The 15,135-nt window shown below is 36.9% G+C and overlaps 1 protein-coding gene across 2 annotated transcripts in view; it reads right to left on the bottom strand.

The window, feature by feature from the left end:
* Positions 1-15,135, bottom strand: part of LOC121637879 (zeta-sarcoglycan) — a 373,423-nt gene that overhangs the window by 72,063 nt on the left and 286,225 nt on the right. For both annotated transcript variants that reach the window (XM_041982222.1, XM_041982223.1), the window contains exon 4: positions 2,287-2,374. In XM_041982222.1, the coding sequence (XP_041838156.1) occupies positions 2,287-2,374 (88 nt within the window). The remainder of the gene's footprint in view (positions 1-2,286; positions 2,375-15,135) is intronic.

The raw sequence follows: 15,135 nt of genomic DNA, 5'->3' as shown, positions 1-15,135 counted from the left end.
CAAAACTTTAGAGTTTCAAAGAGGGGAAGTGTGTGGATAAAGATATTAGAAGTGTCTTTCTAGTCAACAGGAGATGAGTATATACACATACAATCTATTCATATCAGATTGTAGATCAAACAGAGCTATCTAACGGAAAACACCAGTCTGTCACCTGTCAGGTTGCAATTACTTCCATGCAAAGATCTATCTCTGCACCATCATCTCCAATACCTACAAACAGATCTGGGCAAAGAAGTCTTGATTAATAACAAAACCAAAGCAACAAATGGACTTCTTATTTTATGATTTCGATCATAAATTGTGTTTTATTTCTTTATTTCTTTCCTGTTTTATTTTGTACATCAACAAATTGCAAATACATTTTAACTGTGTTTAGCAAAATGCAAAGAAAGGACCATAATTACTTGAAAAACGTGATGTTTATTTACAATTGTAATCCCATATTTAAACACAAAATTTATTAAAAAGAGCAGAAATAAATTACTTTCAATTGTTCATACCAAAATAATTTCTCTCTGCATCACTAAGTAGCCTAAAAACGGGTCTAATTACAAGAAAAAAGGGGATAAAATGTCATCAAAAAGTTGCTGGACATGCTTTACAGGAAGTAAGAGTGGATATCACTTTTTTTTAAATAGCTGAAGCTAAATTTAACATACAGTGCCACTGATTAACCAACAGGGAAAAACACAAGCCAAGCACCCAAAACACAAACAATATAAAAGTGAACTGTTTTCTAATTATTTTTAGAAAACTAAACAGACCAAACAGAGCAGTCATTTTGTAGCTAAGTTAATAAGCAAGTTAATGTCAAGCATAAAAATAAGTTTCAATCAGAATTGTCCTGCTTCTATTCTCCTCTTTTTCCTCTCAAAAAAGTTGTTCCCAATGGTTATTTTTAGACAAATAGCATAATATAATGAGAATAATGCAGCCAATGCCACTTACCAAGTGTAGAATTTAAAAAAGAAGATGCAGTGAATGTGTGAGTGTGGTTGATCTGCCAGTTTAGTCGAACCACGCACGGCAAGACCAGGAGGGGTTCTAGCAACACAGCATAAACCTCCTCATATCTGCCCGTTTAATCATCAAGGATGTTTTGATAACCCTTAGAGTTTGATCTCATGAATAATGCATATGTAAGGTTATACAGTGTACACATGAAAAAGACATGTATGTATTATTCTTACACAATGAAAAATATTTGAATCAAATGTGAATTCAATGTATATGTATAACTATGAATTTCTGTTTTATTATATTATCTGTGTTAAAATGTGTAACTTTACTATTACAATAATATAATATAAGTGAATTTCAAGAATCTTTTTTTGAATCTTTAAAGCTCTCTCTCTGAACATTCAGTGCCCCAGTAGTACTGCTGGATCACAACACGGGTAGCATGAGTGAATTATTAAGGGTTTTGGTGGCTGTTGTGCATTTTCCACCAAAGGTTAAGTGATGTTCAAGAGTGTGTTTGAAAGCACACTCTGTTAAGTGTTTTGCAACAGTGGAAATAGAATTGATACAAGTGTTAAAACAATTGTACAGAACTGTAATGTACCTCAGTAGCAGCGCATTCACCGGAGCACTCAGGGCTCTTGTCATTGTTATTTGAGTCTCATAACAAGCTCTACATCTGAGAGTGTTTTCACCCTCTACCCTTCACCATGCTATAACAAGACATTAACCATTCCTTTCCATCTCTGAAATTTTGCCATCTTACTTTATTTTCCTTTAGAATTTAACTTGTTTCTTTCTCTTTGTTTTACCCCATGTTTTCATTAAAAGCACCAAGCTGATTGACAACACTGCTACTGTAAACCAGAGCTGTGGCAAAAAAACTGAAAACAAGAAGAAAATGTGTTGACTTATTTTACACTCATTCATATATGCAATTTTTACTTTATGTTTAATGTTAAATCAAAATTTTGTTCATGTTTCTAAACAAGTTTACTAAGCCCTCTAAAATAATCATGTCATGCATCATATGTCCTTTGAGTGACATCTTCTGTCAGAGGCTGGGTCCTCACTAATCCAATAAGAGCTTGGAAAACATGATTTAGTTAAGAAACAACAGGGCTGTCAGCCTCAGTGAGATACACTAATGAAAACAGATTTGGTAATCACAAAGAAGGGAAATGCTTTTAGGAATTTAAGTACAAAGAAAGCCATATATCTAACTGTCCAATAAATTATTTGGTTTGGAGGTTGCTTAGAAAGAAAATGGTAATATGAGTGCAGTATGGGAGGATATTCTGTTGTATGGTGTGCACGTCTTACCCACAGTTAGCTGACCAGTCAGTTGCCCCTGATCATTCCTCGCATTGACCGTCACATTTCTGTCAGATTGGAGGATCAGTGGACTGTCCTGCAGAGAGAGAAAAAAAGAGAAAGAAGAGAAAAGAGAGAAAACTTAACAGAACAGAAGTTTAATGACTTTTACTATCACAAACTAATTAACAGACAATGTTTATAAATCCTTTCTGTAAATCCTGGTGATTCTGGTAAAAAAAAAAAAAAAAAAATCACGTTAAAAACAATACATGAGATGACTTAATTCCTACAAAGTAGAGATCAAATAAAAGAGTTTCCTTATGTTTTTAGTCAGATTCTTTCACTGTTTGAAAATATCCAGAAGGGCCCCAAGCAAAAATCCTGCACGGTCACTTGTCAGAATATCTCTCTTTGTCAAGAATCACAGCATGTTAGCAGTTTCAAGAGAAGGCTGGGAGTTTTTCAGTTCTTGCTTGGAAAAATTTGTCATTCTATCTGCAAAATGCCCACAGTTCTGTGACACAGCTTTGCATGCTCTGCTCCACAGAGGCCTTGCAGATTTTTATGGCAAGGACTTCTTTCTGATGACTCTTTCATGAGGATCATATTTAAACAGATCTAGGTGCAAAGTAGATCAGTGGAACACCTCTCCTGAATCTAAATGTGTTTGGTAACCACACATGGGTTTCAGTTTGCCTGCAATCCTACAAGCAAACTTTGTGGAAGATATTTATCTCTTCCATGTCTCATCTTGACTTTGACTGTTTCTGTCCACTGCCATGGTTTAAGTACCTTACAATAAACAATTCTGAAATCCCTTGATGTCTTCTTACATGACTGTCCTACTTTGAGGACATTGGTCATTTGAATTTGAAGCAGAGGACTAGCCCGAAGCTGCTGATTGTTTGGAAAAACAAAAATTAAAGAGTCAGCTTTAATAAGTCTTTGAAAATTACATTGCCTTACCTTTCCTTTCCTAATACTGATTGGGAATAAGACATAGTCCTTATCCAGGGACTCAAGTTTACAATGGTGTCCACATTTTTGCACATGCTTTTTTTTCCAGTCTAAATTGTACAAAACAACAATAATGCACCGGTCGTGTTTACAGTGTTTAAAATAAGGTTTTACCTTCATTTTGTGGTCCTTAAGAGACAAGGCTGGGCATAAATTTGAACCAACATCAAATATAAACCTTATTTTCATGTGTAGCATGTACTGTTCTGTCAGTTCAGTCAATACTTCATTAACCTGAATAACCAATTCTCTCTTAACTTGCAGCTACAGTCACAGCTACTGTCATTCTATCTATTTTGTGAGCACAACATACTTTGCAACTAATTTGCATAATCTATTCAAAACAGGATTCCATCTGAGAGTGTGTTTGCTTGTGTAAAATTATGTTTGTGTGCGTCCGTCCACAAAAAGGCAATCATTCTCAACCTAAATGAGCTAAATGCAACTGTGACCCTGACCTCCACTCTCCTCTTTAACACTAGAAGTCCCAGGAATTTTGATGTCTCCCTAAAGTCCCAGAGAAGGGTCGAAAGACCTTTAGTCCAAACTGACGACTCTGCTGGCAAAAATTAGCATCTCTTCATTTGTAAATGCAGCCATTACCTGAGGAATGCACCCATTGCATCCAGCCCCTCCTTGTTACCTTGAAACGTCTGGTAAATTCTGTGGCAGTGGGGGATGGTGGGCTGAGGGGGATAAATAATAGCTAGCTTCACCTCCAACAAATAGAAGGAAGCAAAATGCAGAGGCGGCTTACAACTCAGCAGGCATTGGACCTGATCCTCAGCGATACAAACCCTTGTGACTCAGATGGAGAAGAGATACAAATTCAGCTGGATTCGGACTCTGACTCTGAGCAGTCTTCAGGTAAGATTTGAAACTATTATTGAACTTTTTGGTATGACAAATTTCTTTCTTTCTGCTTTGTCCTGTACTGTGAGTTGCAACACTGGAATTTCTCCATTTTGGTACAAATAAAGGATTTTTTTAATCTTATTTCCAAAACATCCTATTTTCGTCCTCTGAAATTGTGAAATTGTTTACCTTGCAGATGATGAGACTGCTCCACTGCCAGAAAAGAGGGCTCGGTTGGGAAGTGAGAGGACAGAGATGGCTAAAGATGGCACAGTGTGGCATGAAGAACAGCTGGGGACATGTCTCAATTTCACCCCAATAGAACCATACGGCACAGATGGAGAGCCAACTGCTAAGGCCAGAAGAAGTATCCGGACTCGTCTTCAAAGCTTCTTCTGTTTTATAACACTTGAAATGCTTCGTAGCATTCAAGAATGGACCATTCAGCATGCACGGCAACAGGAGCAGGCAGATTGGTTCATGAACCTCCCAGAACTAATGGCATTTATTGCAATTATTATCTTGCGGGGGGTGAAGAAAGTTCCATCACTACGTGACAATTGGTCAGCAGAGCTGGGAAACCCACGAATCATTGCTACTATGGCCCGAAACCGCTTCCAAAACATCATGCAACACCTACGCTTTGATAACATGTTCACACGCAGTGAGCGAGTGGAGACAAATAAGTTTGCTGCAATTTCTAATCTGTGGGAATCTTTTGTCAATAACTGCATCAGATCTTATAACCCTGGTCGACACATCACTATTGATCAACAGCTTTTCCCGACAAAGACTCGCTGCAGTTTTCTGCAGTACATTGCAACAAAACCGGACAAATTTGGCATTAAGTTTTGGCTGGCTTGTGACTTGAAATCAAAGTACATTTGCAATATCCTGCCATATCTTGGCAAGGACCCCAGTCGTCCCAGTGGAGAGAGACTCTCTGAGAGTGTAGTGATGAGGCTGATGGAGCCGTTCATGGATAAGGGCAGAACTGTAACAACAGACAATTTTTTTACATCGCTGTCCCTTGCGCAACGACTGCTTAGCCGGAAAACCACCATCCTTGGCACAGTCAACAAGATTCGCCGGGAAATTCCTCAGTCAACTAGACAGAAGGACCACACTAAATTCACCACTCGAGTGTTTTCCACCACTGGTGCAACACTCACAGTATATGCGCCGAAACGGAAAAAGACTGTCTATCTTCTCAGCAGCATGCACAATGTGGTTGAGACTGAGAATACCACCAAAAGGAAGCCAAACACTGTCACACAATACAACACCACAAAGTGTGGTGTGGATGTGATGGACCAGATGGTGCGGGAGTACAGCGTGCGTGCAGGAACACGGAGATGGCCAGTCGCCGTGTTCTACAACATGATCGACATGGCGGCACTGAACGCTCATGTTCTTCATAAGGAATGCACCGGAGTGCAGGAGAGAAGAGTGGACTTCCTGGTTGAGCTCGCGAAAGAGTTGGCCAACTCTCATGTGAGTCAGAAGAAGGCACATAAGGAGCAACTGCTTCAGCAGCAACCTCCCACACCTAGCCCTGGGAAAAGGGCAAAATGTCAGGTCAACCATCGATGCAAGAACAATTGCGCAACTGTAAGATGTGTTGACTGCTACAAATACACATGTGGCAAATGCAGGATGGAGATACCATGGAAGTGCCAAGCATGTTTGGACTTAGCACAGACGGACTGCTGAAAGAGCAGAAAAGCCATTCACACAAGGGCATGCCACTGTAGCCTTGTGTAAATATTTGTGAAATTGTTTCATTACTTGCATTATTTTAACTGTTTTGTTGTTTTTTTATGACAAAAATAAAAAGCATTGGAAAAAATTCACAGTTGTTCTTTTATATCTTTGTCATGTTGACATTTATGCCCTCTTGACTTAGACACTAATGCTTCTGGACATTTTACTCACAGACCCTGCCTGTACCACCACAATCAAAAAATGTTCATTTTAAATATTCAAAATTGTTCATTGCTTGGGCTTTTTGGACATAAGGTACATGAACATTGGGTTAGAAAGTTTGAAAAATTGGTAAAAAATTCTGAAAAATTTGTATTTTTTCATTTGTATGAAAAGAGGAGAGCTGGACCTTTTAAAGTGATTTTTTAAAAAAATATGAATTCATCATTTTGTCATATCATTCTAAATTGTTTGCTTTTTTATTGAAGGCCCACAATGATTATCTTTTTTTTTTTCTTCTAAAAGCACACAAATGTGTCGAGGAGGTATATATCATATATCATATCAAATATATTTTTAATTATTTGAAATATACTAGAATGCAGGAAAACCTTTCTGAATCTGTTTGAGGTCTACTCCAATCTCATACTCAGGGGACCAAGCAGTGTCTCAAGCCAAGCTTTGGGCAAAAGTTGACAGTCCAGTTTCAAGAGTCTACAGTGTCTCCCCTAAGTATGCGCCCTCCTGGGGTGTGCCAGTAATTGACTCGTCTACAAACAAAAGAAGCTGTTCACAGCTTAAGACAGGATTATAGCTAAAATCCTACTGGTCAATCGACCCATCTCTGGGTTGTAAAGGTAGAAAGGTCAATTGACCCCTCTCTGGGACTTCTAGTGTTAAAGTCTGATTGAGCCCCACACTGCAGACATTAGTTTACATTCATTGGAAATGTGTTGCAATGAATGCAAACACAGTGTCTGCCAATGTTATTAGGTACCAAAGTCAATCTAACATCCCACTTTCTCTCTTACTTCTCTTAGCCAACCTTTTTGTCATATCTCTCTTTTTCTACTGTGTACACAAGTTTACATAAACATTTCTGTCTGTCTCCTCTTTGCATTCATTACATTTCTGCTCTTATATAATTTTCTTCTATAATTTTCTTCATCCTCTTCTTCTCTCTTTCTGCTTTTTAAATTGCTCATTTGTTTTGTCTGCATGAAATGAACAGCTCACAGGTGACCCAATTTCTCTGTTGATTTCACCAAATTAATATCTTGCCGCATTCCCGTATGAATTCTAAATGAGAATTGTGTTAAAATTGGAAAGTCGTTGATCCGTTGAAATGGAGAAATCCTTTTTTCCTTCCTCTTCATCCTAACTCACCCACTATCACCCCCTCTGTTGTGCTATTTGTAACGGATGAATATTCATTATTTTGTAGTCCGCTTATGTAAGTTGGGACCAAATTTCTAATATGTTGCACCTGTCTTTTCTCTATTTTGGAGCATCTGGTGGACCCCTGGGACAGGGGCTGCAAACAAAATGTAAACCACTGCACAAGCATGACGAACAAATGCAAGTTATGGACACACAAAACACATACACACAAGGAGGTGCTGACACAAGACAAACAGAACATGTTGGTGACTAAACGTAGGTGATGTGCAGATCTATAACACAAAGACAATCAAACTATTACTAAATCAGAGAGAGCACTCAAGGGCAGTGCGTATACAGACAGCCACATACCACCCACCATTCACATAGAGTCAGGTAGCAAAATTGTCAAACATCAAATCAGTTCTCCGTATGGTTTATTGAGCAAAACCTCTCCCGTCTGTTTCCTAATTCATGTTTGCTGGATTAATTATTTTCAACGGGGCGTGTGATAGGCTTTTCTGTATTGTCTTTCCATTTTTTTTATTAAAGCAATGGTGCTTTGTAAAGTATGACAGATGTAATGTCCTTTGAATCATTCCAGCTCAATGGGCAGTGTGCATGAGAAGGCCTGATCCCATTCACTTGATGCAGGGCTCACATTTATAATCTCAACCGTAAATGAGAAGTCATTTTTGATTAAGCAATATTATGCAAATGCATTGAAATAAGGACTCCAAATAATTGCCACATATTAAACAGGTTCTAAAGTCTATCTGCAGTACACAAGTCTTGATTAAAGCCAGACAATATGACTGGTTGAAATAATGGCTTGTCCATCTTAATATGAAAAATGTCTATACTATCTAAAGCCTTTAAACTGTAATCATAGATTAAAAATGAAAGGTGCCATATCTCCTTGGTTACCATGATTTATTTAAGTGAAATACTTGACGGTCAAAAAATAAGTTTATACATAAGACATTTTTCATGTGAAGTAGCAAATGAACAAAACATTTTCAAGTTTCTCACAGTGTAAATGTGTCCATGGTGAAACTGGTTAGATATTCAACAAATTCAACCTCCACCGCGGATCACCATGGTGACAACAGTTTTTAATGTTAATGAAAAATTGGACATGCATTTTCCTTTGTGGTCTCAATAAAGGAAACAGTCTTAAAATTGCAATGTTTTTCCACAGTAATTGTTAATAACATTGATTTCTAAATATAGCATCGGGACATCCCTAATTTTTACATTGCATTAACATTATCTGCATCTGCTGTTCACTTACTCGGCTTTAACATGAAGAGGAAATAATATGTTTGGGGCACTTTCTACACCTGAATATCTGATACCAATCCTGCCATAAAATGTTTATAGGCCTTTAATCTGACTTGTACATTTTTAATTCTGCTCTTGTGAAGTGTGACTGTCAATTACCTAGGTAGAATGTCAAGGTAAGGTAAATTGGGTAGCAACATCTCCATCACTTTGTTGATGTTTTGGAGTTTTTATTAGCCAGGAATTTGGAAAAATCATATGGATTTTGAGCACCAACAAGTACACACTTTTTTTTTTCAAAATATCGCTGGATGACCGTACTATATAAGTGTCAAACTGGTTTGAAAAGTGTGAAGTCCACTAGCGCCATCCCTGATGATAAACAGTTAATAGTCACGGGGTCCGAGCAACCTTTTTGCCACCCAACATGGCAGCGTAAACAAACAGTGTGACGTCAGTGAGAATGGTGAGTGGTGGCCCTGTTTGTTACAGACTTGGGTTCAAGTCCCTGGGCTGACAACTGAGGTGAACCACTGTGGGTCCCTGAGCAAGGCCCTTAACCTCTAACTGCTCTCTGGGTGCTGAAATCTGGTCTGGCAGCCCACTGCTCCTGGTTTAACTAGGATCAATTAAAATGCAGGAAAGGGATTCCCAGCTGTGATGAATGAAGTATATAAATATATATATATATATCTATATATATATATATAGATATATATATATCTATATATATATATGTATATAAACTCTGATCACTTTTAAATGTACTTTTATATTGGTTGGCATGGTTACATGTAAACACAATGAATTACAACAATACTTGGTCATTTAAGCGATGACAAGTGACATAATGTAATTAACGTTACATCACTTGTGACCTTAATTTATATAGCACCTTTCACAGACACCTGTCACAAAATGGTTCACAATGGAAGTAGGCCAATAAAATTCACAACATATCAAAAGCAGTCATGAGAGCCAAGTCTGACCAAAAGCTTGTTGGAATAAAAATGTCTGTTAGAAAAAGGATCAGGATTAAAATACATTAATTTTTGCAGCATAACCATCACCATCTTGAGCCATTTTTCCCTTTGACATGCAATTGCTCTTATGACCATTACATGTTGCAGAAGTAAATATATGCTTCTTCAAAAGTAAATATAGTATACAGCATATGCCTGCATTAACATAATGCCACATGGCCATGTAATCAAAGGAAAGAGTTATTTTTCTTAATTCTGCCATTTGGTGCCTTCTATGTTTAGGACCAATCAGTCTGATCCCCATTATTTTAAACTGTCTTCTACCTCTAAATTTCCCCTTCAGGTTGCTCTGTACACAATCCATCTCATCCTCATTCCGCTTCTTCCTGAAACCTCACAAGACACATAATTTATCACTTCCTATCTCTTCCCTCTGGTGGGAGTGTCTTGTCCTATCCCCTTCCAGTGCTTATGTTCATGTCAACACGCTACCAAGATGATATATTTGAGTTTAATTGCTAAACAAAACTAAATTTCACCTCCTGTACATTCATAATATTTTTTATATCTTGTAAATTGATCTCTGTTTTTTGAAATATTGGTGCAAAACTGTGTGAGGCGCTGTTACTGTTAATCACAACATTATTGCTGCACCTGTGTGCCATGCGTATCATTAACTCGGGCATTTTTGGTGTGTATGTGTGAGATGTAGTTATATCTTTATTATTGGTGCACCATGTGCTTGGCACCATAGTACAATTATAAAAACATAAAAACACATGCCCATATTCCATATGTGATCAGACCTTCCCATCCATCATTCTCCTAATGGCTTTTGCATTTTCTTTTTCACTCAGGAACACCTACCAATCATACAGAATACACCTTGAAAAATAATAAAAACACGCAAACACACACATCATGATCTCTCTTGTGAGATGACACAACCTACACCACTGCACCATTAATTCAGTTAATAGTTTAATTTCACTTGATTATAAATACAGGCACATGGCTGCCAGCCTGAGGTATCCAATGTAATTAGTCAGGTAATAATAAGCTGTGGACTAGTAGCTCATCATCATAGCCTCCAGTCGGCAGTGCAGATGGGTCCTAGAAACATCTCTCAGCTCTTTTATTTCATTGGGTGTGTCATTGACTGACCACCTGTCTTATAGTTTTAGTCGAGACTCAAGGAGACGTGATTTATTATTTTTTTTATTCATTTTTTTTTGTATTACTGTAATAGTAACTTAAAATGCTCTTTTCTCTCTTATATGGCCTGTCTCACTCATACAGCTCTATGCATTTGTCTGATCCATCTCTTCCATCAGCATAATAACAGCATTTAGCTCTCCTGACTACATCTCAGTGATTGCCTTTCTTACCAGCTGACCATCTTTCCAAAACAGCTGTGGATGTGTGCTCAAAAAGAGACTTTTAGCAGTCAGTTTCATAAAAATGTCTAAGATCCCCTCCATATGACATGTCTTATTCGCTTTCTCCTTGTTACACTTTCCATAAAAGCATCTCCATATTAGCTGTTCGGTCTGATTCTGTGCTTAAATTTAGACGTTATTCATCACATATATAACAGTTTGGGAATCTGTAACAGTTTGAATATAGGGCAAGCATATGAGAAAGAAAGACGGAAAGAAATCTCAGTTAAAGTAAACTGCGGGTCTGCAAACACCTACATCTGTGTCCCTTTCGGTAGAAATTGGTGAGGAAATATCACAGAGATGTGTTAAATTTGACAGGTTGTTTCACTTTAGTGGTAGTGTCAGCTACATTGTATACTGTGTGAGCTAAAACAGAGTAAAAATCTAACAGTGTGTGATCAAATGCCTTTGGGGCTCTTTCATTCCTCTTTTGACTTTAATTTACCTAATTAGCAAGAACTGCTAAATAAGTGATGTGTTTGTTGGTGTGTGATGCTAATTTGTTGTTTTCAATCCCCACAGCCATAGAACAACTGAAAATAAACCCTGTTGTGTATACTCTCTGGGTAGTTGGACTCAAAACATTTGAGTCTTAATCTGCGGTCAGGGCCTAATCAGATCATTAAAGTGTCATCAGTGTTCTTCACAAGCCTTTAGTAAGCAGTTATGAAATCAACTTATTTCATTAAAATGGTGAGCTATCAAAGCCATGTCAATGATTGTGTGCCTCTTGTTTGTACTTTTGCATAATTTCAACTAGGTCAGATTTCTTCCTGAAGTGCTGAACATTTTTATACATGTGTGATAAATAAAAAAAAAAAAGAAACAAAAAACTGATCACAACACTGTCTTGTTAAAATGAAATTCTAATGGAAAAATAAACAAATGAATGGAATCTGTTACCTTTCCAACCTGCCTATTGAGCAAAGTGATAAACAATTATTCTAGGAATGGATTTTTTAATTATTTGTAATGAATAATTCCACTATAACCAAAATAATAACAATGATGGTCATGTCCACTTAATTAACCTTATCAGATGCTTTTTGTAGGACAAAATAACACCAGCTTTTTTTTTGTTTTGTTTTGTTTTGTTTTGTTTTTTTATGTTTGCATTATTTATCTATTTGGCATGATTCATTTTGGACTAACATGCTAAATAGACTAATCAAAGGTAGATTTGCTTAGCTATAAAATGCAGAAGACATTTTTGGTATAGACTTTAGATGACATGAGAGGAATCTTGTATAAACTGTGAGACAGAGTGATGGAAATAATATAGCAAAGAATTGATTGGATGCTTTAGGGACTGGGCAGTCTGCTGTTACCGTATGTTTCTATTACAGGTTGTGAAGGATTTTAAAGAGTGCTTTAAGATGCCAAAGACTAGTTTTACAGTTATGCCATGTTATGTGGTTTTGCCAGGGACCCTTTCGTCAGTATTTAAACAAACAAATAAAGCAGAGAGATGCTTTGGCTTTTGTTGTCAGCAACTAGCATTGCTACAAGTGGTTGAATGACACCAGTGGAATATACAATCGAAAAATATCTGTTATAAGAAAACCTTAGTTATAGGTATGCAATTTGTAATTTTAGAACAAATAACACAAGGATTCTTAAAGTAACTGGTCGATACAAAGGTTTAAAGAAGTAAGAGAATCTGTCATTTGTGCTGTAATGAATGTGTAGGAGATGAATTCCATGTTTTACTGGAATGTAATAATGTGCATGTTGTTTAATTTAGACAAAACTATTTGCCAAAATATCACTTGCAGCATCCATTAATGTGTAAACTTATAATGCTTCTTCAGTCAGAACAGCCAAAGACAACATTTAAAATGGGTGCCTTTCTGAGATGTCTTTTTCAGTGTGTCTTGTTATTGTTGAATGTGTATAGTTTCTTTTATGTTTTAACTTGATGTTTGTGCTTCATACCATGTACCTGGTGATTAGCAAAATGAAATAAATGAAACAACACAAACTGAACTGAAATTTTGGGGCTTCTGACAAAATGCAAAAAACCTGGAAGTGGACTTTACAATGATTCTTCATTTATCTTTATATTTTAGCACCATTCCAGTATGAACTTTTATTTGATGAGCGCAGTTGGTATTTCTGACCACACATACCATCTTGATTTTTAAAGCAGTTTAAAACCAACAACGTGGCTGACCAAAGTGCTGTACAATAAAACAGAAATAAAATAAAATAAAATAGAACAATAAAAGCAATCCTAGACCAAAATGAAAAACACATTTATGAAAAGGAAACAGACACAGGGACACTATTAAAGCAGAAATGAAAATCAAATAAAAACAACTAAAAGCAGCAAAAGAGAAACACCAGTAATCAAATAGCGACTGTTACAGCTTCACTCAGGCCAAAGATTAAAGGTGAGTTTTTAAACGAGATTTAAAAGCAGCAATTGAAGGAGCCTGTCTGATGTGCTGGGGGGGCTCATTCTGTAGTTTTGGACCCAAAACAGAGAAAGCACAATCATCTCTAAGTTTCCACACATGCTTAGGTTTCTTCATTGTTAATTATCACATGAAGTGAAGCTTCTATCTTCTATTGCAACTGTGAGATGAATTCTTAAAGCTTGGTCCAACGATGCATAGCCTTGTAGCATAAAAAAGCCCCTAAAAAATTCTATCTCTAATATTTCTGTTGCAATACCCTGTGATTTAAAGTGAAGGAAACTACGTCCTGATCTGTACAATGCAAGGTTCTGCGGGGATCAGCAAGCATTTTTATACTGTAATATGTTATTCTTTTTAAGCATTTATTCTTTCCTGACAGTTGTTTAGCAGAAAACTGAAATAAATTTGAACTGTTTTTGGGAGCTTAAGTTCCCACTGTGCTTGTCTTATTGCCAGACCAGAACCCTACAAAAGAGTGGTCTTTGATTGAGTGGGATGAAGATGGTAGCAAGTAAAGAAATAAAGAAAAATAGAGAAAGGTCAATAGGTTTAGTGTGTAAGCTCAGGGTAAAAATGGGTTATAAGGAAAATTGTGTTGGGCAAAGGGCAATTGAAAGGGGTTGATACAAGCAGCGACTTCCGAGCTGAAGTAATAAATCCTGAAAAGAGGAAAAAGGAAACAAGGTGGTGGGAGGGCGGGGGCAAGATAGAGATAAATGTCAGAGTAGATTAGAGCATGTCCTTTTGTTTTAGAGCTGGACAATGAATAGATCTGTATACAACAGCCACCACATCAGCCTCTTACTGTGTGCTTTTTCATCATAACGTACAACATGGTGCGTAATCTTTTATTGGACAAAAAACCATATTTGGCCACTTAATTTGATGTAAAAATTGCCTCTTCATGCAATCTGAGCCACATAGACACCTCCCCACCAATCATCAAAGATCAATTTACATCCCAGATACTTCACTGAGACTGGCTTTCTACATAAAGTACCGTCAGTACTAAGTGAAAACTTTTATTTCAGAAAAAAAAGTGGCAAAGTTTTAGTCTTGTATTATCCTCCAACTCACAATAACACTCTTTTCAGTGGTTAAAATTTTAAATTTCCAAGTACTTCAGTGAGTTCCTTATTAAGGTTAAGGGACAGTTTAACTTTGGAACGCAACAACTTTTTTTCCTTATTCATTTATAGCTGCCTGTTACAGGTAGCTGCATCCAAATGACTGAACAGGTTTTTCCACCTCAACATTTGAATTACTTCTAAAAAACTTAATAAAAAAAAGCTTCTGCTATGTTTAATTAAAACATTCTTTCTGAGATAAAGAAACATGTATTTGGCTCATCTTCACACATTCAGATCAACAAGCAGCACGTTGCACCCAGGACTGACAAGATATTGACTTCAACGCTGCACCCACAGCTGTTTTATTCACAACCACAGGAGTTCTAGATTTTCACCATCCTGTGTGATTGCATTATGTGAAGAAGAAGGATAAGAGAAAATGAAAAAGAAAAAAAACTAAAAAAAAATAAACAACACCTTGTTCTTAGTGTCATGTATAGGTGATCCTTTAACAGTATTAACACTGATATGCAATTGTAATCATTTGCTCTCCAGACCACTGCTTAATGTGATCAGTTATCAACTGTGACCTTAATGCATCCTTAGAACTACACTTGACATGCATATATGCTACTAAGACATGCATGTTAGGTTAATTGATAACTCTAAGTTCTTCCTAGGAGTGAGTATGAGCGTGAAT

This window comes from Melanotaenia boesemani, chromosome 4 (assembly GCF_017639745.1).
Source record: "Melanotaenia boesemani isolate fMelBoe1 chromosome 4, fMelBoe1.pri, whole genome shotgun sequence".
NCBI classification, from domain to species: domain Eukaryota; kingdom Metazoa; phylum Chordata; class Actinopteri; order Atheriniformes; family Melanotaeniidae; genus Melanotaenia; species Melanotaenia boesemani.
Note: the sequence above shows the minus strand (reverse complement) of the source record. Positions and strands in the feature narration are given on the sequence as shown.